At 39.3% G+C, this 27,726-nt stretch overlaps 1 protein-coding gene and 1 pseudogene across 1 annotated transcript in view; one reads left to right on the plus strand and one right to left on the minus strand.

Annotated features, from left to right (window-relative positions):
* The window catches only part of NOTCH2 (notch receptor 2), a 153,280-nt gene that overhangs the window by 51,175 nt on the left and 74,379 nt on the right, over window positions 1–27,726 (minus strand). The window contains exons 4-5 of the mRNA XM_031457916.2: window positions 26,437–26,772; window positions 16,898–17,020 (exon numbers count right to left, since the gene is read on the minus strand). Coding sequence (XP_031313776.2) covers window positions 16,898–17,020; window positions 26,437–26,772 — 459 coding nt within the window. The remainder of the gene's footprint in view (window positions 1–16,897; window positions 17,021–26,436; window positions 26,773–27,726) is intronic.
* Window positions 2,369–8,472, plus strand: LOC105089480 (ubiquitin-conjugating enzyme E2 D3-like; annotated as a pseudogene).

A 27,726-nucleotide genomic window follows, 5' to 3' on the forward strand; every position in this document is an offset into this window, starting at 1 on the left:
TGAATATGTAAGTGAGAAGAGAGAGAAGAGAAGAGTCTAAGAGATGAGTAAGAATAGGAATAAAGAGAAGGAACCTAAAAATCAAAATATTAGGGCAACTGTTCTATATCTAGACTGTTTCAGTGTCAATGTCCTGGTTATGATGGTGGAAAGTAGTTTTGCAAGATGATGTTACCATTAGGGGAGACTTGGTTAAGGGTACACAATGTCTGTTAATTCTTATAACTTTGTGTGAAACTACAATTATCTTAAAATAAAAGGTTTACTTTTTTTTAAAAGTAAGGGCAAGCAAGGATACAGGGAAGAAATTAAGGACAATAAAAGCCTTGGTAAAATACAGATGTGAAAGGCAAAGCCAAGAAGATGAGACTGGAGCAACTGGTGGATTAAAGTGGAATAAGACACAGAAAAGTCAACCCAACGTAATAGAAGATGGAAACGGATTAGTTTGTTTTGCCTGAAAAGGAGCAAACTGAAGGATGATAAACATGAAACCACTTATGGAAATACTACAGGTCACTATGACAGAAAAGGATGGGGGGACTATGGCAAAGGCTCTCAGGCCCCATGACAAGGAACAAGAATATAACTTCAACTTGTAAAAAAAGAAATTTGTGATTAACAAGCAGTTTAGTGTCAGGCCACCTGAGTTGTAAAACAAAGTGATGAATCAGTCCTATTAGAGGTCTTTTAATACCAGCTTAGGGAGCTATCAAAGGGAACAAATATTTGGATTATACGAATTCTCTAAAACAGAACATGAAAAGTGGGTAAAACTCAAAAATCCTCAAGGTGTCCTTAATTCTCTTTGTAAAAAGCTCAACGAATAATTCAAAAAGGCACTCTGATGAAGAGGGCTCAACGAAAAAGCACAGTATGTTTATACTAAGAAAATGCCAAGACTATACTCAGTCCCTAGACAATAACTCAATTGGCTCAAATATTTTCAGAAAGTCTGCAAAGTGTCCAACTGTGTATCCCTCGCTGCTAACAGAAGCTAGTTGTGTCTGATCAACCTCACTGATCAGCTACTCTTTACTCCTATCTAAACTATACAACCATTATTACAGAACTAACATCATTCTGTTGCACTTATTTGATTGTACATCAAGCTCCCATCACTTGGCTGCAAGCAACCTCAGTTCAGGAATTTTTTTTTTTTTTTTTTTTTTTGTATTTCCAGCTAGGATCCCACTACCTGAGATGGCAGGATGGGTGTGTGGGCATCTCTGGAAATCTGCTCAGCACCCTGCTTCTGTGCTGCTCTCCTCACCCCACTTCATCCATATGATTCTTGAAGAAGCCACCATGTCTTTACGTGATCCCACCTTCCTGGTCACAGCTGACTGATCCAGGATGGGCATCTGATATAAGCTGTATCACTGTGTCTTTTTTTCAGACTTTTGGACTAGGTACCCTCTGCCCCTTGGACAAAAGGATGGAGTGCCCAGTCTACAGACAAAATGGTAACAGTGAAGCAGAAGTACACAGAAGAGACAAACAGAATCCGGTGGCATTCAAGTTATTAGTTTCATTTGTTCCCAAAGACTGACTGTTCCTAAGCCCATTCAGGGGATAGCCATTCAGAGAGATGTCCTTTCCAATAGATCTCCCTAATTTCAGATGGAGCTCTGTCAATTGCAAAGCATACTATTTGCTAATACTCAGTGAGTGACTGAGTGACGAGTGCAGGAGCAATCATCACCCCCAGGATAGATGATATCTTTTAGTACAGAAAGCTTTGCTCCTACTTTACTGGCAGAAATGTTATCGCAGAGTAAAGACAGGTGTCTAATTAAGATGGAGGTGGGATTTAGAAACGAAAATATAACCAAGAAGTAGGTGAAGAGTTTCTGTATAACCTAGAAGTTGCTGACAGTCTTGTCTTTTACACTAATGCTAACTCAAATAGCTATGCTACCCTCAAACTGAACTGATTTGCTGAATGTGAGAAATTTGGGTGTTATTTTCCTTTCTCACTGGCTCTGTGATAATTCTGAGAATAAGACAGTGTGCATTTTTAAAATATCTCAAATATATTTCACATGCATTAAAATACCCAAACAAATAAACATTGTAGGTTAATGAAAAAATGCTTGGAATGAAAACTTGGCACTTTTAGGAGAGGAAAACAAGACTCACTGATTGCTTACTATGAACCAGGCATTGTGCCTGAGCTATCACAAAAATGATCTCATTTACAGTTGAGGAAACAGGCTCAGAGAGGTAAAATAACTTGCCAAGTGTGAGGCAGGGAGTGTAGGAGAGCTGGGATTTGAACTAGAGCTGCTGACTCAAACTCCTGAGGTGTGAATCTCACCATATTGAAACAATCTCCAAGAGTCAGTTTTCCCAGGCACACAAACCCATGGGGAAGGAGACAGGATGGGGTAGGTAAGAATTAAAATCATGATTCACGCGATTGAATTACTTGAAAAATTTGTAACTCCAAATTACTATCCAAAAATCAAATGGATTTTTGAGTACAGTTGACTATTTGTCTAATAAGATTGATTTTTGAAGGTTAGATACCTTCACTAAACAGTTTAGGACTGTACATCTGTTAGATACTGTCAGAGAAATTAAATCTAGAGAGCCAAGAAAATATGAGTTTATAAGTAATATTTTATAGAATAGGCCTTTCTCTCTAACGTTCAGGCACATTTCTCCAGAACAAAAACCCTGCCAGGCATATTTCTGCCAATTTTTTTTCCTCATTCCATTTCTAGCAACTAGTTATTATATTCAGAATATAAAAACAGTAACCAGGGTGCCACTAAATTGCTTGTTCCAAAATTCCCAGTAGAAAGTCTACTAAGATACTGCACTTCCTTCATGTCACCACCCTCTTGGCAGAGGAAGAAACCAACACAGAAGCTGAAAAATAAGAAACATGAAGCTCAGAAAGGTTATGTAACACCACCCAACCAATCCCCTACCCAGCGTCATAAAGTAGTCGGAGCACTGTCATTCAAACCCAAATCAGTTTGACTCTACAACTACTGTTCTTTCTACTGCAGCACAGTTAACTATCCAGCCCTGGGTTTGATCAAGAAGATCTACAGACTAAGTCCCTAATCCTAGGGTCTTAAATCACAATGAGAATGCATGGAAGCATGAGACAATGAAAGAACAACCTTGGTAGAAATGAATAAAGACAAAAAGTCATGAAATACAGAAATAGGAAAGTTTCTTGGTGATCTTCTAAAGGAGTTGGGTGCATTGTTCAAGGTCATTCAGCTTTTCCCACCACAACATGGCAACAAAGCATCAGCCTGGGCACTCACAGTGGTAGGATAAGGGCTTGAAGATACCAAAATAACTGGGGTGTACTCTCAGGTGGGGTTTAAAATGAGATAAAGCTGGACATCATTTGAGGCTTTGAATTTTAATATAAATTCTGAACTTGATACAACAAGCAAAGGGGAGTTATTGTAGGCTCACAGGTGAGGAAAGATATGATCAAAATTGCAAGAGAACATTGGTCTGCCAGTAGAATATAGGAGGGACTAAGAGCAAATGACTTTCTGTTAGAAGGGAGAGGAGGAGAGAGCACTCAGGTAAAGCCTCTGGTGAAAAGGGAGAGCTGTGTTGTCTCCATGCCCTACCCACCTACTACCTCTTCAATCCCAACAAGTCTGAGCATGTATCATCATCTGTGTCAGCATACAAACTGTGCTGGTGAACTCCCAAAATATATTGCACAAAGCTCAGTCAGACAAGTTTTTCAAGGCATCAATTAGCCCTCTTAGTAATTTCACCTGCCAATTATTGCAGGCTACTGCCATGTGACACTAGGACTAAGGCAGTAGACTATTAGACCCTTTCCATCTCCTGTTAGAAAGGAAATAACTTCTTTTTAGAGACTACTTTCTCTATTGCCACTATGGACTGTCTGGACTAACTTGGTAGGAAATGCTACACCACCAAAACCTTGGATGACAACTTAAATACCTAGAACAACCTGTAGATACTGATAATTCTCCAGGTAATAGTTTTTGCCTCATAAATGCATCTCGTATAGTTGATTTATAGTCTCATAGCCTTGTGGTTGGAAAAGATGCTTGATATGATTTCAGGGTTTTTTTTTTTTTTTACTGAAGATTCTTCTATGCCCTAGCATAAGATCTATCCTTGAGAGAATTACATGTGCACTTGAAAAGTATATATACTCTGCTGCTTTCATATGGAGTGTTCTGTATACATCAATTAAGTCCATCTGTTTAATGTGTCATTAAAGGGAATTGTTTCCTTATTGATTTTCTGTCTGCATGATCTGTCCATTGATGTAAGTGGGGTGTTAAAGTCCCCTACTATTACTGTACTACTGTTGATTTCCCCCCTTATGTCTGTTAATGTTTGACTTATATATTTAGGTGCTCCGATGTTGCATATATATATATTTACAATTGTTATATCATCTTCTTGGATTGATCCCTTTATCATTACATAGTGTCCTTGTAACACAGGGAATATAGCCAATATTCTATAATAACTATAAATGGAATATAACCTTTAAAATTGAATCACTATATTGTATACCTGAATTTATATAATACTGTACATCAACTATATTTCAATTAAAAAAAGAATTCAAGGAAGATATAATATCGGCAGCTCCATAAGTAAGATATCTTATAGGGAAATATAAATAATAAAAAATAAGCTAGTGGAAATTTTAATAGTTGACATGAAAAAATTACTAAATTACTTAAAATAAAATTTAAAATAGAATTAGTTAACTTGATGATTGATTTGTAGAAATTACTTGATGTAAAAAAATTTTTTAAATATATTGATAAAAAATTAAAAAATGTATCTCAAATCTCTCTCTTTTCTTCTTATATTTTACTCTAGTCACAATGACTTACTGTTGGTTCCTTAAATATTAAGTTCCTTCCTACCTCAGAGCCTCTACATATCCTGTTCTCTCCATCTCAAATATTCTTCCCTCTCTTATTTTATGGCTAGTTACATCTCACACCTTGACCTCTCTTATAATTTGAGTAGATCTCCAAATTCACATTTCTCCATTTTTCTCCTTCATTGCATCTACTCTATTCAGTCTATCTTGACATTTATCAAATGGTATAATTTTATATTTATTTACATGTTACAGTCTCTGGCTAATAGACTATAAGTTCCATGACAGCAGGGACTCTGTTGGCCATTCACCTCAGTTTACATGTCAGGCACTGTACCACTGTACTTGGTGTCAGTGGTGAAATAGACCTTAGACCTCAGATTCACTCTAATGTGCTCATTTTACAGATGAAACTAGAACCAGAGAGGTACAGTGACTTGTCTCCTCTGTACAGCTAGTTGGAAGATTTAGAAATAGGCAAAATTTAAAAATGGAAATTAAATGCTGAAAAGGTGAATGAGGTGTGAGATCACAACATTTCAAATTAGTCTTCAAAATGACTGTTGAGGGAATGGGCAGGATTGAGAAACACAGGGGAAGAGCAAGATATCTAAGTCATATCACAAATGAAGAAAATACGCTAACTCACCATTAGAAGAATAAGTATGCCATGTTGGTTTTGTAGTAGTAGGGTTCATGACATTTTCTTATTCACCATAGTATGGTGTTGAAAGCAAAGCATGTATGAGTAAGATTACAGCCCAGCCTATGGCAGTAAATGTAACAGAGTGAACCCAGCAGGATTGTACTGACCCAGAGACCATGACCTGGGCCTCACTTGCATCAAGTTCTGGCCATGTGAGCTGTGGACCACTAAACAGACACCATCTGATGAGCTGCAGCACACCAGGATACAAACAGCTCCTCATGGTTCTCTCAAGGTACCACAAACAAACAATCCATCTGACTAGAAGTTACAAGTGAATGGGAAATGAGAGAAGGAAGGATGGAAAGGGTAAGAAAAGAAATGATCACTGAGCCTTAGCACTTCGGGAAGAAGTTCTCACCCTTCCTAGTCACCTCTCAACTGTAAAGTGGGGGGGGGGGTACTTTTGTCACATCAGTAGCCCTGTTAAGGGTCAACTCTCTTGGCAACAACAATCACCACACGAAGAACGTATGAAAATTGAGCTTGGTTGGCCCTTGCACTGACCCTGCTACCTCCTCTTCTATGGTTAAATCAGGAGAATTCAGTCTCCAAAACACCTTTCCAGCCAGTAGTCACCCTGGCTCCTGAGTTGCAGAGTTTCATCTTTTCCTATCGGGAGCAGGGCATTCTTATAATCTCTGTCCTGCAAACCTTCTCCTTATACATGGGAGATTTTTCCGTTTTGCTCCTGAAGTGAAAGGGCAGAGAACAGGCTGGAATGTTCTACAGTCTCCTGGGACTAAAGCTGGTTGAAACAATCTGTATAAACACTGGAGTCTACCAAGTCTGCATAATGAGAGGTTGTGTGTGTGCACTAATACACAAGGACACAAGTGTGTAGACGAGGCTGCGGTTACAAGTGGCTAAGGGGATCCTGTAAGTGTGGGGGATACACATGCAGATAAACCTAAGAATTTCAGTGAATGTTCCCGCTAATCCTAGACACCATCATCTTTTTCAGGACTCCTCAAAAGCCTGGTTTCCCTGCATCTTGACCAGTATATTTTATAAAGAGTTACCAGCATGATCTCAACATGTACAGTGATTGTGCCATTTGCCTGTTCAAGCCCTCTCATGATCTCCATATATTAGGATACAGTTCTAAATCCTGTTTGCATTTTCTGGCTACCTCTGAAGTCTCTCCCCTTGAAGCACCACTAGTTCCAGCTACTCTGGCTTTTATCATTTCTCAACGTGATAACAATCTTTCCCTCCTTGGGGCCTTTGCAAGACCTGTTCCTTGTACCTGGAGCACTCATATGCTCACCTTTCCCCTAATAATTCACACCCACTGTCCACAGCTGAAATGACGCCATCTCAAAGAGATATTACATGCCTGCCCCAAACTCAGTGAGTTCTGCCTGTTAATATGCTCTCCTAAAACCTCTACTTTGCCCCCTAGGAATTTACTACAGTTCACAATATTACAGATACTTATGATTGGTGTCTGTGCTTCTCCCTAGACTGTAAGTTCCACAGAGAAATGGATGGCAGCTGTTTACTTCATCAGTGAATCCTCAGCACTTAGCACAGTGCCCAGCTAATAATACTTCTTGAGAAGTAATCAAAAATATTCGTTAAACAAATTTTATGTGCTCTTGCCTCCTCTCACTTAAGTCATTCTAATCTCAAAATAATCATCATCTTTCAACTCATCTCCCACACACCTTTAGGGTGACTCTATTCTACTCATGTCCCAAAGACCATCCTCTCCTTATCCACTTCCACCCATCAGTGCACACACCTCTCATTCCACCCTCTTCCTCAGCTGCTGAACCCCATCTCACTGACACCTCACCAAATTCATCTTACCTTTTGACCTTAATCCTTCAACCATGTCTCAAAGGTAACTCTACACTGTGGTGGGTACCTTCCTTCTCCAACTGAAACCCAAGATTTCCCTAAAGACTATATCCCAGTCAGCAGTCAGCCCTCCTCAGAAGAGGTCCTCCTCTTCCACTCACCATCTGCATCAAGGTAAATAGGCAAAGAATCATCTTTTCTTTGTTTCCTAATGCTGCTATTGACTTCAAACAGTACAAAACACATTTATTAAGCTATTTTTTGGTACTAGACACTGTGATGAATGCTTACGTTGATTGTCAAATGGAATCCTCTTATACAAAATTAGTCCCAACTTACAGACATGGTACAGACCTGGTCCACTGAAGAAAGATACAAAAATATCTCAGGGAAGTAAGGAGAAGAGACCCTGACAGGACCCAATAACAGTCCTGAATTTAGAGGCATGAGTTTGGACCAGGAACACCTGTAAAGTTTAATGCTCCATTCATTCACTCATTCACTCGTTTATTCAACAAATATGTATATACTATGTGGCAGGCCCTGACCTATATACACTGAGATTAAAATGGTAAACAAAACAGCTGGGGATTCTACCCTGTAGAACACACAGACAAATAAGGGTTTTACAACCAAATAACGAATTATAATAGAGGGTGATAAGTGCTCTAATAGATACATGTTACCTTGGGAGCACATAGCAGAAGAACTGAGAACTATGCTCTGCATGTCCAGTGGTAGATGAGATCTCCCATTGGCAAGCCACAATTATGGCCTAATGGCAGCCCACATCAAGGCATTGTGGTTTTTTTCCTTGACAATTCGTATTCCTACAGACTACCCCTTTAAGCCACCAAGGTTGCATTTACAGCAAGAGTTTATCACACAAACATTAACTAATGGCAGCATATGTCAATATTCTAAGATCATAGTGGTCTCCTGCTCTATTTCTAAAGTTGTTTTTTCCATTTGTTCACTTCTGTGTGTTCCAAACCCAGATGACCCTCTAGTGCCAGAGACTGCACAAATGTATAAAACAGACGGAGATAAGTACAACAGAATTTCTTGGGTATAGATTCAGAAGTATGCCATGTGATGCTACCTTAAAGTCAGAATAGCTGCATTACAGCTGAACAAACTGTAAATTACTGTTAAGAGAGTGAGAGTGAGAGACTTCATATGCTAACCAGGTTGTGTAAGAATGTGTATGTGTGAGAGCATGTGTAGAAAGGGGATGGGGTGGGGAGCACTTCAGGCAGAAGGACGTATGTGTTTACAGATTTGAAAAGAAGGCAAAACATGGCTTATTCGAGGCAATGAAAAAAAAGAAAACCACTGTGGTTCAATTACAAGGCACGTATCAGTGGAGATATGGCTGGAGAGGTAGTTACAGACAGAACCTTGGAACTCTATCCAAAGACAAGGAGGACCCACTGAATCATTTTAGGCAAAGAAACAACATGATCCAATTTGTGTTTCAGAAAGCCCACTCGGCTGCTGCCTGGAAAATGGACTGAACCCCACCCCACCATTGCAGGTCAAATGCAAATTAAAGCACTGGGGAGTCCCAGGGCTCCTGTGGCCACTACGGCAAAGAGAAAGTCTGCAGTGATTCTGGGGCAAATTCCAGATGCAACAGCACCAAAGCTCACCCAGGCTCAGCCACTGTATGGGAGCAGTGGATGCTCTGCCAGTGCTTGATGTTCAGAAAGCTGACCCCTGGCACAGAGGCTTCTCCACACAGAGGACAAAATGCTGTGAAGCTTCTGTCTCTCTGCTAGGAAGCCCACACTCTGACTCTCTCCCCACCTCCTTGGGCTGCTGGGCTGTTAAATAGTTTACATAAAGAGCCCTTCATCTCACTGGGAGAAAGAACTAACTGTACAGGGGTTCCAAAGAGAATGAACCTACTCTTTTCATTCGGAAGCAGTCACTATGAGCAGAATGAGTAAAACAAACAAACAAAAACCAACCTGAGACCTATGGACATTTTGCAATATAAGACAAATATATACCACTTAAGATATAGATGAAGAGCATACTTGTGAAAAATGTGCGCTTCTAGCAACTAATACATGTTAGCAAGAACTGGTTCTGTATTCTCAAGAAATTTAGATTTATGTAGGTTTTAAAATGAAATGAAAAACAATAGAGGCCATCATACTCTGCTGAAATGGGGGCAGGCTGAGGGAAAGGCAGAAATCGAGAGGACCTAGATGCAATGAGTAAATATCATGAAAATATAAAAATGCAGTTCAAATACAAATCAGAACTGTAAACTATAAAGGACAGAACTGACAGTGAAGAAAAATAAATCAGTTATGAAGGAAAAGCTTAAAAAGCGCTCATGAAATGCAAAGGAAAAGACAAGCAGATTAAAATATTGAGGGAAAAGGTTTTAACTACGGGGAAGAATGAAGATCTAGTGTAAAGCTGAAGACACAAAAAAAACAAATGAAAACACCATCTTTTCTCAGGTGAGAAATTCTAAGTCTGCAGATACAAAGGTCCTAAAAGAACTAGGAAAAAACAATAGGAAATATATCTATACCAATGTTGGTTAAAGATCTGATTTTAAAGAGAGGAGAAAGGAGAGGGCAAGAGGAGAGGAGACTGGGAGGGAGAGAGGCAGAAAGGAGTGGGAGAGCGAAACTGACTCACAGGCACAGGACTTCCCTGTACTACTCACTACAAGAAGCAAAGGAACTACGTTAAGGACTTCATAAAAATATAATTTCTGACCCAAGAATTCAATATATATACAAAGTGCCATTTGTGTATGAAGGCAACTAAATCAAAAGATGTTTTTTTAAATATCCAAGAGCTCTAGAGATACGTTAACATATAACTTTTCTGGAAAAAAAATTACTCAGAGATGCGCTCATTTGACTGAAAAAATAAATGAAAATAAAAACTCAGCAATGAGAAGATTGTGATATAAACATACTGGCAGTGAACACAACACAGATTAAACACAGAACTAAGTCTCAAGTATTATAAATTGGATTATAAAACAGCGTAAATACCAATAATTTTAAAAGAACATGTATAAGATTTTTAAATTCAGTAATAATAATAATACTGTAATATGAATTTTAAAATCCCACATCATATAAACAAAATCTGGAGAGTGAATAGAAGATATAAGTAAAAGTATGCTCATTCTTAATGTTACAGAAAAGGCAATTAGTATATAGTTTCAACAGAAAAGAAGTAGAGAGATGGAATCAAATCCAAATTATTCTAAACATGTATACCATTAAAATTTAAAAAAGAACACTAAACACTATACTTTAAATCATTTCACCTCTGTCTATTGTCCTCATGGACCAATTTCCACTTTCTTGAATGACTTAAACGTTCTTCTCATTCTCTGCTCTCCTATCTCCCATGAAATCAACATCTGGGTTGAGGACCTATAAGATCATCTAAGCCAAGAGTTTTTATTTTTCTCAACTCAACAGACCTCCACATCCACTCATTTATCACAAACAGACTCACATTCTGGATCTCATTATAAGACACTCATTGTTCCAGCTCCAAAATCTCAAACTTGGCATTTCTACTCTCTGACTATAACTTCCAATCTCCCTTCTTTCCCACTCTCAACAACTATTTCACATAATTTATTCCCCAGTAAACCTTGTAAGAGTAAACCACTCCTAGATAACCCAATTCATTAACCAATCCCCTTCCAGCTGCCTTAACTCTTAGTCCAGTCAAGATTCTATGGTTGGTCACGTGAATGAAGTTTGTTTCTCCCACAGCTACTGCCCTGTATCTCTCCCTCCCTCTCTCTTTTTTTTTTAAGCTGTACAAAGTCTTGAATATGTGATCTATACCCACTCCTCCCTTTATTCCTTCCTCAATGTCCATTTTTCTCTTTAACCTCTTGCAATCTGGCTTTCTTCTCTCCTTCATATTGAAATTCCATTTTAGGAGATTTCCAGTGACCTCAGAAATTCTAACTCTTTGCAATTATCATTCTTATTTGAGTCTCCTGGTTGTCATTCATTCAATAACCACCAATTGTTAAAATTAGTCCTGGGAATGGAAAATAAGTAAGACCAGTTCCCGATTCTCCAGACACTGAGTGTATTAGGCAAGATAAGCATATAAACCAGTGTGAGCAGTAAAATATTACAGGGGATATAACAGAAACATGCAGAGTTGAGTCGAAGGCAAAATTTTAAAATGCACCTTCTGACTCAGTGATGCTATAATGGCAGAGCTTCCCAACCCTCACGCATCCCCTTCTTTCACCTTCAGTCTTTGGACCCCTTTCCTCATCTATTTTCTTAAAGGTAGACATATCTCGCAATTCAGATCCAAACCCTCTGACCTTCTCAGTCCACACACTTTCCTTACTGACTTGATACATTTCCAAGGTAACTAAAAGCAAGACTCAAAATCTGAATATCTAGCCCCTACCTCCATTTTTACTTTCTAGGTCTTACTGCTAAATGTTTTCATTTGGAAAATTCACCTCAAACTTGCTGCCATCTCTAGCCTATTTCTTTATCTCTGTCAATATTCCCCATATTCTCCCATTACTCTTATTTAAAACAGAAATTAACTCTTCCCAATTTCCCCTCTCACTCCAAGTACTTAGATGGTCCTCAATTCCTATCCATGTTTCTTTCAAACTCACGATCATTCCTACTTTTTAACTACTATTGTGGTTATGTGTAGACTTTATTATTTCTTTCTAGTGAATATGACCATTCTATAAAGATAGGAATTGATATATTTCTTCTTTGTGTCTCTGAGAGCATCCATCATAGTGTATTGGATATAACTTAATTATTCAATAAATATCTGCTATTGAAGATATCTTACAACCCTTCTGTGAGGGCTTGCAAAATCATGAATGAAATTGGATCTTTCCTGGGATGTAGCAAAAGTCAGACATGGAGTCATGGGCCATGAGGACAAAAAATATCCCTCAGTCTCATCTCCCGCATTTTGTATTGGGTCACTGTAACCGCTCACCCCTGTACCCACCAACGTGACCACTATCAGCTCTGAGACCTCTGAGATGAGGGTCCTTCAGGTTAGCACTCTGGCAGTCTGCCCAAATGATAGCAAACTGAAGTGGGAGAGGAAGCAGAATTCCAGAAAACAGGCTTATTTTCACGTCTTCACATTTGAGCTGACAGCAAAGAAACTGAAATGGGAAATGCATTTTCCCATTCTCCCATGCAGAATACAAATGAAAAAATTTTTGCAGTCCCAGATACACTTAATTCCCACCCTCAACCAAAAAAGCTCCATTCGTATGGTATTAAAAAAACAGAAAAGTGGTCGTGACAAAAGCCTCATTCTGGAGAATAGTTTGCACCCACTAGAGGCAGGACTGAAACAGCAGCATTGAGTTCCAAATCAAAATACCACCATGAAAAGACTCCATTCCCAGACACCACCTCTGGCAGTATGTACTTGTTGATTCATGCCAAAAATTTTTACTGAAGTTGGAGCAACTGACAGCAAAGGGAATCTTAACCAACGCTTTAGGCTCATCATGCTATAAAGGAGAGCTGAGAGAAAATGTGGTTGGTTTTATTTGACTCATATCCACCTAACTTCCATTGTTCACTTCTGCTTAGTGTCCCAAAGCACTATTCTAAGCCCAAGCTGAAATTACATTTCTGGGTTAATAACAAGCACAGGAAAATAAATCACGTCTGCCCTAGGAGTGAACCCAAAACCAAAAGCTGCCAGAGAGGAATTCGTGAGCTGAGTTTAGAGTCGACTTTAATTCTGAAGGAAATGGACCTTTAAAAGAAAAATTCAAATAACAACCTATGTAGACAAAACATTAATCTACACTACTTCAATTAATTTGGGGAACTTTTATAACCTTTTTTTTTCTTAAGTGGATATCTGCCAGAACAGAACTCTCATAAGATGGCTTGGAGCCAAACACAGTAATAGTAAAGACATTTGTGCTCAGGCTTTATCAAATCCTTAGGTATACTTCCATTTCCTAAAGGAACATTCAACTACTGACATGTCTATAACAAGATTCCTATTAAAAAAGTAAGCCATTTGCCCAACCCCCAGCAGCAATTCCTTTCTTACACCTTGGCTTTAGTTTGTCTGAAAGAGTGGTAGCCTCTGAAGGCACAAATTAATACTATTCTAGATAACCATGTCAGGTAAAAGTGCTCTGCACTGGGCTAGAACACAGTTTTGTCCACACCTGATGTGTAAAACACACCAAAACAAGGCCACCATGCTTTCTTCTAGTGAGGCCAACACAAGGTCCCCTCCAGGATAGCGCCATGTCCATCCCTACACCACCCAAGATCAGAGAGGATGATTCTACATAGTGCATCTTTGCACCTGAAGCAGTGTTGTGAAATAGGACTTTCACAGGCGATACAGATGCCATTCTGAGTTTTCTGGGAAAAGGAAAAAGAAACTGGTGAAATTAACTTTAATATTATATTTTATGTAACAACATATTCAAAACATCTTAAAACGCTTAATAACAATTTAAGTCCCTAATAAATAAAAAAAATGTTAAAGACAACCCATAGAGGCAATTTGTATTTTTTTTTAAAGACCACAGATTTGAGCACCAACTTGGAATTCAACAAGCCTAGATTCAAACACTGACCCAACCACTACATGTCTTGAGTAAATTGTTTAACCACCATCATCTGTAAAAAGAATATTTTAAAAACTCTACCCTTCATACAGTTATTGAGAGGATTACACAAAATCAAACTGTGTAATTGGCACATTATTTGGGTACTAATAAACATTAGTTAACTCTCAGTCCCCAATCCCATTCATTTCTTTAGTTTGTGTAAGGCAGAAAATGCTAACCTGAATTTATTTACAGCTCTAATATCAATAGAAATAGGAACCCCACAACCCAAAGTTTTCTTTCTACTCTTCTCAGAATGAAGTGGGGGCTGGGATCATGAACAACTCAGCCATATGTTACTGAGAACAAAGGTCTGTAAAGAGCTCTAGCTACCCGTGTCACCAACAGTTCAACGACCCCATTCCCTCCCCTCAAGCGTATAACAACACTAATATTAATGTGGTGAGGTTATCACAGAGGAGTGTATGGGGTAGTAAGGGAGCCCCGAGGGTAATACTTAGCCCAGAGGGAGGTCACGGAGGGTTTCCCGAAGGAGGTAACCACTTGATCTGAGCCAGGCAGGCAAAAATGGTGAGGACTATAGGGGGAGGAGTGGAGAAGAAAAATTTACGGAAAAGAAATGGTGTGAATGAAAACACAGGACGTGGTAGATCCAGGAGAACTGAAAGCAGTTCTTATTGCTGGAAATGAAGTGCTGCTGGATGCTTGAGAAGCCCGAAGAAGCAGATGGAGCTGAGGCCAGGGAGGACTTCATTACAGGAAGAACTTAGGACTCTAGCCTGTTGGTGATGGGGACAGCAAAAAACAAGGCTGTCATTGGAAATCAAAGAATTGGCATGAGTGGAAAAGGAGGAAGGAAACCTGTGGTGGGAAACCAAAGACTGAGGGTAATTTAAATGACAGCAGATTGAAAGAAATAAACCCGACACACTGAATTTACCTATCATTTCTGCCACCCTTTCTAAAAGAAGTATAAAAACACATGGAGAAAGAAACATAAGGACTTTCATAGAAAAAAAGGTATTTATTAAACATCTTGGGGCAAGAAATTTTGGAAATTTTGGTAAAATATTGTTTCACTGGGAAAGTTTCCCCCAAGATCAAGCCTTCCTAATTAATATCAAAGCAGGAAACTGAGTGTAGTATCAAAGAAAAATCAGCAATGAAATCTTCAGTGGCAGTTATCATTTAATCTTCAGTGGCATCAGGAGCCTCGGTACCACACAGAGCCACTCTCTGCCTCCCACGGGGCAAGGAAGAGATTAGAATGAGGTTAAGTTCCTAACAGGTATCTCACCCTGCCCAATACCACTGTGAGGATCATTAAAAAGAGAAAAATTCAAATCTTTCCAATTAACTATTTGTCACATAATTAACTTTACAGTAATCTTCTTATGCTGAAAAAAAAAAAAAAGACCTATGTAAAATCACCAGAGAAATGGCAAAAGCTAAGGAGAAGATAGAATATGACAGAAAAAAAAACAGAGGGTTGGGAATGAAGTCTTAGGATCAAGACACCAAGAAGAAATTCTAGGGGAAGTCCAATTTTAGGGAAACCCAGTGGGAAAGTATTAAAAAAGACAGTTTAGGGATTAAAAGCAGAAATCTGTGCCCTTCCAGGAAATCATGTTATTGAAGTTTTTAAGCCCCTTTAATCTTTTTCTGTTCATAGTCTACAGCTCTAAAGAGTACTCTAAATAATTAGCTGCTACAGATGAGGGAAGGCAATCCAGAGACTCTAAAGAATACCAGGTAGTAACAACAGCAATCCAAGATCAAGACTTCTTTGCTGGGCACAATCCCTCACTGGTACTGCCACCGCCACCGTAGTTTCTTCCTTATAACATTAACTTATTCTTGGGTTTCCACATTAAATCAATCACTTTCTCTCAGAAAGGCTCAGTTCTTAATCACTTAATCAGTTCTTACCTGTCTCCACTTTCAGTGAGATAAACAGATACAAACAGAAATTGGAACCAAATGTCTGCATGAAATCACTTAATTTCAAAAATACGAGGAAAAATTTGCCTAAGGCAACATCAGGAACTTCCAAGAGGTTGTAAATTTAAGCAGGACTACTCTTCTGGTGTCAGAGACAGAAAAGTTTATGTGCAAAAAGGGATACAAAAAAGGAAAAAAAAAGGCAGATGGGTGTCACAAAAATAATTTCATCAAGAGGACCAGCCCAATCCTTTGCATAATTATAGGCCACAATAAGATCATATTTCTGTCTTTGAATAAACAATAAGCTTTGAACTCTTGCAGTCAGCATAACTTACTTTCTCCCCTTTTTTTAGTTGGAAGAGAAAGGGTATTTTAATAGCCTTTTCATATAATTATGAATATACTTTGATACTCCACCAAAACTTGACAAGTTGTAGTTTCTTTTTCTTTTCCGGTTTTATTGAGGTACACTTGGTATGTAACATTGCGTAAGTTTAAGGCGTACAATGTGATGATTTGATATACATATATTGTGAAATTATTACCGTAAAAAGATTAGTTAACACATCCATTACTTCACAGTTACCATTTCTTGTGTGTATGTGGTAAGAACATTTATATTTTTGCATTTAAGTATGTTCTTTTCCTCTCAAGTATATAACAAACACCTACTATGTTTCAGGCAATGTACTGTTTTTGCCAGCTAATAGCCTCAGAGTGTGTCAACAGTGCTCGTCTCTCACATCTGCCACAGCACTTAGCATATTGCTGAGTTCAGAGTAGCTGCCCATGAATTCCTGCGCAAACATTTCTTTCTTTAAGTGAGTGTGAGGGAGCACACAGGGTTAGCACTATACCTAATGGTGTAGCACAGAGATCCTTGTAAAATAACTTCAACAACAGCCTGCCACTGGTTACCAGTCTACGTCCCGTTCTGCCTGACTCATCACACTGTACATACCTGTCCACTGAGGGGGGCAGCGGCAGTTGTAAGTATTGACCCCATCCACACAAACCCCTCCATTCTGACACTTGTGGTTAGGGCAGTCATCAATATTCCGCTCACAGGTGACCCCTTCAAAACCTAGAAAAAGAGAAGAATAAGAGAAAATGGTAAATTCTCATACAGATGATGTGATCTGCTCTTCTTCACAAGACATAGTCACCAGAACAGACTGACTTCATTAGTCTAGTTCAATAGCTAGCATCTGGTCAACCCAAGCCTCACCATATAAAAAATCCCCCAATATTCTGTCTTCTCTTGCCTCAAGCATAGTTAGACAGTTAAAATGACTCATGAGGCCAATGACATGCCTTCATAGTTACCTCACAAGTATTTCAAAGTGTTTTCATGAAATAAAATCCCAGTGAAGATAAATGTCTACTCAGGACAGCTATTTACTGGTTCTAAAAAAAAAAAAAAGTTGTTAGATTTTCCCCAGCTCCATGCTAGATTAATGGGAAGAACAGATAAAAGATTACCTAATTAAATTTAAATTCCTTTCTTTTTTTTTCTTAGGATGACTGCTTGGGAAAATCACATGGGGTGGGGGTGGGGCATAAGATTTTATCTGCCCAGCCTGCCTTCCTAGGTTGTTGTAAGTGCCACTTCATGAGTAAAGTACAATATAAATATAAAAAGCTATCTGAATATGGAATGGCATTATTACTAATTAAACTTACCAACCCTTCAATTCCTTCATCCTCCTCTCCATATTTACATCATTGCTTCCTTCCTCTTGATTTTTCCCTTTTCTGAAAAATGAAACTAGTACACCAAACTTCACCCTGTCTATTGTATGTTCCTCTGTAATTTATACATGCTAAGCTTTTTTCTTTCTCTCTCCTTGCTACCAAATCCCTTAGCTATTAAAATAGAAGACTACTAGCTTTAAAACAAGAGAAAAGCGTTCACTGAGTAAACATTCTTTTATTTGAAATACAGTATGACGAACTATTTGGCCTCTTCAAAATGTCCCTTAAAAGTTTCCTCTCTCACTCGAAACACTTATTGGCATTATACCAGACTACGATATAAGTGAGGGAAAGAAAGAGTCCCTGCTTTGGGGGCGTTTATAGTCTGCTGAGTGGGACAAACATCAGTTACACCTTGCTTTATTCATTCCTTACCACAAGCTATGGTGGCATTCAACATCTGCTCCGTTACACTGGAACATAGCTGGTTTCTCTGAATACAGTAGCATTCATGTAAATGCATATGAACCAAGTCACCAAAAACCCAAAACCAAAAACCCAGAGACCAAAGGAAATCACTTTGTAGAAGATGAGGATAACTGAAAGCCTGACTGAAGAAAATTCTATTTCTCCAGGTATTTGTTACTTCATCCATTCGAGTAGATGAATCATTAAGTAAGCTCAAGAAAGACTATGAAAAATTTCATACACTTGGAATTTTTAAAAATTAATCATATTACCCATATATCTGTTTAATCATATGAAAGTCTTACAAATGGACTAATGAGTCAGAAAAATGTTGAATTATTTAAGCCCACAGATCTATCAAGTATAGTCCCTGAACAACTGAGGTCTGTATTCCTAGTCTAGCGCTCTTGATGGAAATATTCTTTAGAAAAGTTAAAGATAGCTTTAGAGTGTGGGAGGGAAATAAGGGGTCCTGGCCCACCACTGTTAGAACTTGTGGTTTGGTGGTGTCCTAGAACTGGTATTGGTTATCCTCCACCTAACTTGATCTTCCTGGTGACTAAAACTAAATTTGGTTGACTAGGGTATCAAGGAGGTGATGAAACCATTGCACCCAAACTATAAGGAATTGAAACTTTGACCCTGAACTTTTATTAGCCAAGGCTGCAACTAACTGAATGCACCAACCAACAACCACAGTCAGGCTGAGAAAGCAGAAGCATTTCAACATAACCACAATAGATAAGAAATAAAATGCTTTCTTTTTATAACTATTTTTGAGGTAGTTCTTTCCTGTCATTGGGTAGGTAGGTAGGTAGGTAGGTAAGAAGGCAAGTAGGTGAAAAAGTTAATTCATGATTGAAGCATGGCCTCTGGGGCCAAAGTGCCTCGATTCAATCCTCACCCTTGCCATGTGGCAGCTGAGTGAACCTGGGCAAGATAGTTAAACTTCCTTTCCTCTCTGGGGGTAATTAACAAGGCCTACCCAAAAGGTTGTTTTAAAGATTAAATGAATTAGAAATAAAAAGCACTTAATTCAGTAAGTGGTACTGGAACAACTGAATATCTAGATGCAAAAGAATAAAGTTGTAGGCATGCCTCATCCCATACACAAAAATTAACTCAAAATGTAAGAGTTAAAATTATAAGACTCTTTGAAGATAACATGGGAGTAAATCTCTGTGACTTGGGCTAGGCAAAGATTTCTTAAATATGACCAAAAGCACAAGCAACAAAAGAAAAAAATAGATAGTTTGGACTTCATCAAAATTAAAAACAGTGTGTTTCAGAGGATACCACCAAGAAGGTAAAAAGACAGTCCACAGAATGGGAGAAAATATTTGCAAATCATATATCTGTTAAGAGACTTGTATCTGGGATATATAAAAAATTCTTACAACAAAAGTAAAAATACAATATATATAATATAATAATACTGAGACAAATAACCCAATTATAAAATGGGTAAAGAATCTAAATAGACATTTCCAAAGATTTGTATATCTCCAAAGAAGATATACAAATGGTCAATAAGTACATGAAAAGATGCTCAACATTAGCCATCAGGGAAATGCAAATCAAAACCACAATAAGACATCACTTCACACCCACTAGGATGGCTGTAATTAAAAAGACAGATAACAACAAATGTTGGTGAGGCTATGGAGAAATTGGGAATCCTCATTTACTGCCAGTGGGGATATAAAATAGTGCAGCCACTTTGGAATACAATCTGGCAGTTCCTGCAAGGTTAAATAGAGTTACCACATCACCCAGTAATTCCTGTCATAAGTATATACCTGAAAGAAATGAAAACATACGTCCACTCAAAAACTTGTTCAAGAATGTTCACAGTGGCAGTTTTCAGAATAGCCAAAAAGAGTGGAAGCAGCCCAAATGTCAATTAACTGATGAATCGATAAATATAAAGCAGTAAATCCATACAATAGAATATGAATCAGCCATGAAAAGGAATGCAGTACTGATACCTCCTGCAACATAAATGAACTTTGAAAACATTAAGTGCAAGAAGCCCATCATGAATGACCACATAGTATGTGCTTCCATTTATATGAAATGTCCAGAATAGGCAACTCTAGAGGAAGAAAGCAGATTTGCCTGGTGCTAGGAGGAAATTAAGGGGAGGATAGGGAGTGACTGCTAAAGGGTACAGGGCTTCTCTTGGAGTGATAAAAATGAGCGGGAATTTATTGTGTCAACAGTTACACATATCTGTAAATATACTAAAAACCACTGAACTGTACACTTTAAAAAGAGCAAATTACATGATATATAAGTTATACCTCAATAAATCTGCTATATTAGGAGGAAAAGCACTTAAAACAATGTCTGATGTAAGTGTTCCACACACATTTGCTGATTCTGTATATCAGTGGGATCAAAGCATCCCTTAGACATTGTCTCCTCTAATCCCTTTATGTTACAAATGAAGCAGTGGAGGGCCACATGGCTGACTTATCCACTTTTACATGGCTAGTAGATAGGAGTCAATACTGAACCAGAAACTTTACCCAGTTTTAATCAGTTTGCTCTCTGGGACCCCAGAGTTCCCTTTCAATAATCTGAAAAACTGACCTTGGTTCAAAAGTCCCCTTGTCTGAGAAAACTCAAGCCAAATCAGTTCTCCTCCAAAGTTAAGACAGGATTTATGCTTTAAAAATAGAGATACGGTACTCTTTTGGGAAATAGCTAGCAAATTCTTGTAAGAAAGTCTACCCAAGGAGGGTGTGGGGAGGAAGGATAAGGTTTAAGTGAGTAAGTTTTAGTGTAATCACTTCTTAAAAATATTTTAAGGTTTTAAGGGAAAGGGAAACAGACAAGTCTCCAGACCTGTGGGTGGGATGGGTGTAGCAGACTTACAGAGAGGCTCACATGACTGTACTAAAAGGATTCTACTGCTTGATGCCAATTCACATCCTTAAAAGGCCAAAAAGAAAGAAATTAAACTCAGAAGGAACATTTCAAGACTGTGCTGTTATAAAACCATGGGCCACGTAACTGATAAATGATGACAGAGGGTGGGGAACAGAAAAGTGTCTTCTGAACTTGTCATCCCACACACAGAACAGCATCTCTCAAGAGAACTTCCATATCTTTCCATTTTCAGATCCTGGGAGGTGTGATGGTGGAAAGGCTAGATGGAGAAGCACAAAGAGCAGAGCAGAAAGAGGAAGATGAGATGATATAACCAGGATTCTCCCAGACCAGGCTGAAAGTTCGTCAAGAAGAGCTTCCATCCACGGGGATGAAAGAGTGAGGAAAAAACCAGGGATGCCAGGAACTGAACAAAGGCACAAAGGTAAACACCTACCGGCTACCTTCTCCCTACGCCCTATGGGAAGAAGCCTGTCACAAGAGCAAACTGGTCCCACCTCGGTCCCACTGGTTTCCTTGGCATACTTCATCCATCCTCTGAACGGGCCCCAGTGAGCTCACTGACCCCATGAATGGCCCATGTATGCCTGCCCCACCACCCACCCAGGCTGCTGCTCCTACCTCCCTCCCTCCCTTGATATCTCCCAAATGATTTCTACTTTCCTTTCTAGAAACTAGAGAAATGAATAAAGGGTTTCAAAAGAAAAAAATTCAGAACATTAAAAATGATAGAATACGGGAATTGTCTATCACATTTAATTCATCCATTCATCAAATATTCACTGCATCTCAATTTTGTGCCAAGCACTAAGTTGGATACTGGGGGAAAAGTTAAAATGAAAGTGTCTTCTGGGAAGGATGAACTCTCAGTTTGGTAAGTGCTGTGCTAGAAGTATACAGGTTGCTGAAAGACTCTGAGGGTCTCTAATCCCCACAGGGGTAGGGAATACAGAAGGTATTTCAGTGAAATAGGTGCCTTTGACACATCATACGGCGTAAGTTCTATATAAAAAGGCAGGGTGGGTGGGGGAGGAAAGTGATAGAAAGCTGAGGAGTTAGCATGGGCAAAACCACCAAGCATGGGAGAACAGGAAAGACATTCAGGAACATCAAGTAAAACTGCGTTTAGGGCCCAAGTTAAAGGAGCTAAAATAATGTGCCCTGCAAAATGGCATGATAATTTCTGCATCTGTTCCAGAGGAAACCTGCCAGCATATGATTAGTATAACACCCAAGAGACCATCACATGCCTGTGCATATGAGAATGCAGGAGGGAATTATTTCTAAGAGTTGTTAAGCTCAAAAACAGCACAGTAGACACAAAAGCCACAAAATGTGCTTAAGCTTTATTTTAATGATACAGGGATATTACATATAATCAGCCTGTAAAGTACAGAGGTGGCTTATAAAGAAAAAACCTTCATTGTTTCGAGAGAACAGATCAGACAGCTTTTTATGAAGTTTTTAAAAATCATAAAGGAATAAGGAGGTATAGGAAAGAAAGAAAAAGGGAAAGTCCATCAAGGACTATCCAATCCAACTGGCAAGGCACAGCCACGAGATTCAGACAACCCACTGGTTTCTGATTATCTGTGCTACATTTTAGAATATCCACAAATACAAACCCAGTTTAACTTATTCTCTCCCCAGTAGTTGACCCTCATTCAAAAATACTGGGAATCAATGACTCAATAGTTTATTTTCTGTTTTGCTCTTCTGTTAAAATTATTCTGGCTGAGTGCCCCTCCTCAGACCTTCTGCTAAAATTTGCCTTAACGGTAGTTCGTGAAGGATCTGGATTATTAACAGCTGTTGATCTAAGGAGACGACGAAATACAGTTCCTTGGTTTGATTATATCAGTTCCCTCTTGAATATATTCTTTCCTTCTTCCCTCTTTGGAGAAACACTTCTTTCTTTGTCACACAAGATGAGTCATTTTTGCAGCTTTAATTCCCTTTCCATCAGTCTTAAAATAATACTAAAATCAACTCACAGTAACTACAGGGCCCTTCACAGGAAAAGAACTATATCTTAACCATTCAAATATAATCACTAACTTATGTGGGGTTCACTGACTTTCACAGTTGAAAAGGACTACAATTCTTTTTAGTCAGTATCACTGTAACCAAGTACAGACGAGAAGCCAAACTAAGTCCAGGATGCACAATACCAGGAAGAAAATGAGAAGACCAAAGCTATATTCTCAACACTATGATACTGAGTACGCGTGTACCTATTATATACCTGGCATGGTTTCTAGGTGCTTGGGGTACATCACCAAACAAAAACAGAGATCCTAGCTTTCTCTCTGGAGAGGGGAGGAGGCGACAGAATTTGGAAAAGACAGACAATAAACAATAGGCATAATGAAGTAAATTATATAGTGCAAATTATACAGTAAGAAGATGATAAGTGTTACAGAAAAAGAAAAGGAAAGGTAGACCAGGACCAGTAATGGGGGGAAGGGAATGGTTACAATTTGAAATAGGGTGATCCAGGGAGGCCTCTGTTAGAAGTGGAAAAAGTACTTGAAGTGAGGTGGGAAGCAGCAGCCCCTTGGGAATTGCAGAACACCTGGACAAAAGCTACTTTGCCTCCTGCTGACTTGGATTCCCCATGTTTAGAGCTGAAATAATGATTCCCTTCAAATAAGGGTGTTGTTTACATTGAGATACTGATTATTATTTTAAGCAGCGTTTCAGTCTATCGAATAGTGTGGCGGGCAATGGGGGAGAGGCAAGGAAAATGGTACTGCACTATGAAAAGAAAATCATCTCCAGGCACTATCTCCCTGTGTGGAAATAAAGTTAATACTTTCCAAATTTCACCTAGGACATAAAAACAATGAGCATAAAATCTGACACACTGTGTAAATACAGATTTATTCACTGTGTTACTGCATCAGCTGTTGTTTTGAATGCTTTTTTAATTTCCTTCTATACACTGTCCAAGCTGATGTCTTCTGTATCAGATCACGAGACCCCAAAAGGCAAGAACTTGTCTACTTAACTATTTTTAAAAGTCTGCATGATGCCATATACAGGCTGGTATGTAACAAATATTGTTTGATCTTAATTAGAAGTATCTCCTTTTCCTTACAACATGAACCTACATTTTTTTAACCCAAACACCTCTAAGCATTTAACAAAAAGTTCTGCACATTTTCAAAGCACCTTCGGGGCAGACAAGCAGTACAGTGTGATGCAACAAGATGTACAAAGCACAGGCTTTGGAAATAACCTGCCTAGGTTTCAGGACTCAGCCTAACCACATGTCAGCTGTGCAACTTGGGGTAAATCACTTAACATCGCCAAACTTGAGTTGCTTCACGTGGGAAAACTTGAAAAATAATACCTATCCCCAAGGTTTTTGTGTAATAGAGCTAATGGATGCAGAAGTACCTGGCACAGGGCCTGATTCATAAAAGGCATTAAATAAATGTCAGTTTACTCTTTGCCAAATCTCTGCCCCCACCTACTCTGCACCCCCATCCCAATCCCAAACACCACACACACACTTACTTCATCAGTATGTAAATAAATGTCTTGCTTTAAACTATAAGCAGAGTGTAAGAGACAGCCAAGATCTCCTGACTCTGTCCCACTAGCCCTGGCAGCCTCTCAGCTGTGGAATCCCTGGTTATTTCCTTTCTCAAGGAGGAGATACTATTCTGGTTTGACAGATCCTTTCCTGGACACACTCTCAGAATTCCCTAAGGTTCTTATCGTGGCTAGTGGATAACAATGCAGAGACTATGGGAGTGAATAATCACTCTCTCCCGGCTAAAAACTTCCTTTATTGACTCCTCTAACTTCCCGTTAGCATTGTGCTGCCAAATCAGCCTCCTGTTCTAGGCAACTATTAAAAGCAATGTTCTTGAAACTAAGAAATACATTTAGCCCTCAACAGTAAATTGCACTAACCTCAATTACTAGCCACTTAGGCTATTAGAGTATTAGACTGTTAGAATATCTGCAAAGTTAAACTGTTCACATTTTCGTTTCCTTCTTTCAACCCTTAAAATGCAAATAAATATGGGAGTGAAGAAAGATATCTTTTAGTTATTCCTTCTTGAGATAACGTGCATGACAGTAATATTAAGTAAATAAAAATGTATTTAGTGTCTAAAATGACAGCATTATCTATTCTTCACTGAAAGAGAAACTGAAAGCAATACAATCAGGTAGCTTGTTCTCGTGGCTTACAGTTAAATGGTATAGTTTTCTATTATGTGGCAGTGTCTTATCTTGCTGTATCCCAAGCACACAGCGTGATACCTAGGACATGTTGGCAGTCAATAAATTTTAACTGAATGAAATGAATAAATTATATCTGAGGACCAACATATGACCTTTAATCCTCAAAAGATAAAACACACAATCCCATTTTATATGAACCATAGCCACAACACCAGAATCTAAGATTCCCACTCTAAAAGAGTAACGAGAACAACTTCTTTTTGAGGTAATTCTGCTGACTTGGCACATTATTCCACCCACCCCACCACCCCCCGCCCCACAGTTTTCCTTCTTTTGTTTTTGTACCAAGGATATTTGTATAAAAACAGAATCTTTGTTGCTTAGTAATTCATCTGCTCCAGCTGCTTGTGTTCTGTTCCCAATCAAAGTTCTTGGTTTTCGGCCGCCCCATCATTTTTATAAGGAGTTTAGCGAACCGGCCAGGCTTGTTTCTTTTTCCATCCTACAGAACACCAGGCCCCAAGCCCCTATACACTGCTCGTCTTTTTTGCTTCTATCTTGGGGTTATGTGTGGTTGTGCTGTACATAATCTATCAGGGCTCATCAAAAAGTGCTCACTGATTAACAAAGCACCACCCTCCACCCCAGTTCTATAATTCTCCAGCTTCAAGTCTGGGGAGGGTTACCTCAAAGTCAGAGAGTCTACACAGAGAGGGTTCTGAAGACCAGAAGCCTAGGGAAAATCACAATAGGGTAGGTGGATGCAATCAGGTAGATAATAAAATAATCTATTATTTCATCAGAGGTAAAAGCATATGGGAAAAGTCGATCATCTATTGTTATTCTCAGTTCAATTTAAAGCATTCTACTAATTACACATACGTATTTTTCAGTGTTGAATTCTCGCTACGTTCCTTTCCATTCCATAGGCTTATCTACCCTTTTCCCAGAGCTCTGTTTCTCTTATTTCTCACTGTTCCTCAAAAAAGGACAATAAACAATTTCCAAGCCACTCATCATCATAAACCTTGACATGTTAAATTACCCCCTGCTCAGTTTATGGATCACACTGGGCCCATAAAACTCCTCTCTCACCAGCAAACCACCCCACACAAAATTCTCACTTCCTCTTTTCCCTGCTGGGAAGGGTACTTCCTAAAGGAGCAATTGAGCCACACCCACCCACTTCCTTCTGTGCTGGATGTGCATCCCTCAACCGAGGACACTAGGGGGACTCCTTACCTGGAAGGCAGTTGCACTCAAATGTGAAGTCACCAGTCTGCCGGCACGTGCCTCCATTGACACAGGGGGAGGGTGCACAGGGCACATAGGGGCTGTCACAGTGCTGGCCTGTGAAGCCCTGGGGGCACTGGCACTGATAGGAACCCGGGAGGTTGAGGCAGGTGCCACCATGCTGGCACTGTCCTGGAATGTCACACTCATTGACATCAGTCTCACACTTCTGCCCTGTGAAGCCTGCGAGGCATGTGCAGGAGAACTGGTTGGCCACAGTGGTACAGGTACTTCCATTTGCACAGGGATGAGACAGGCAGGCATCGGTCCATTGGCACAGTTTACCTAGAGGAAGGGTAACAGAACTCAGTACTGCCTACAGAAGTGGGAGTCAGCCCCATCCTCAACACCCCACAGCTCCCACCCAACAGTTGATAAAGGGAGTCGCTGCATGGAGAATCCCTAAACTCTTGGATTTTGCAGGAAGCCCATATCAGAGTCTCTTCAAGATCATCCAACAGGGGCACTCTCCAGGGCTCTCAGCTGAGACACAAAGATTTAGTGGAGCACATGGGTGGGGGAAGGACTGTAGGCAACACAGAAGGGTCTGGATGCATCTACTGTCTCACACCTCCTTGCATTTGCATAAGCTGTTCCTCTGTTTGGAAGGCCATCTTCCTTTTTGTTTACCTAGTGGGCTCACAGTTATCTTGACAACTCTACTCATAAGTCACCACTGCTGTGAAGTCATCCTTAATGCCCCCTCAGCTCCCCAAATCCCTGTCCCCTCTCTCTCTCATACGCACACACCTGCACATGTAAACACATACCCCAAGTTTGCTGTTTCTTTTTACTATATCACCTGTCTCACTAGCAAGGGTCAGATCCCTGTAGTAGGCTCTCAAATCATGTCTTTTAAATGAATAAAGTGCATTGGTATTTTCCACAATACACAATGACTAAACACACCGCTTAGATGACAGAAACAAGCCAATACTACTTCTGTCTCCCTTAAATACAATATACATGCACATGTATTCTGGGAAACATTTTAATTGTGGTCTTGACAAAAATGCTGCTGGATGTGTTTGAAGAGAATGAAGAATCTCTGGCTCCTCATATATGAAAATAGCTAGAAGGTGTCATGAGAATAAAGATCTAGAAAGGTAATGATCATGGACTCGCTTAGGCAGCAAAGTACCAGAAAGAAGTGGAAAGAAAGTGCTGGATTCAAAGTATGACTCAAAGGAATCAAAGCAGAATCTCCAAGGTAGAAAGAGGAAAAAAAAATACTCCCAC

The sequence above is a fragment of the Camelus dromedarius genome, chromosome 9 (genome assembly GCF_036321535.1).
Source record: "Camelus dromedarius isolate mCamDro1 chromosome 9, mCamDro1.pat, whole genome shotgun sequence".
Classification (NCBI taxonomy): domain Eukaryota; kingdom Metazoa; phylum Chordata; class Mammalia; order Artiodactyla; family Camelidae; genus Camelus; species Camelus dromedarius.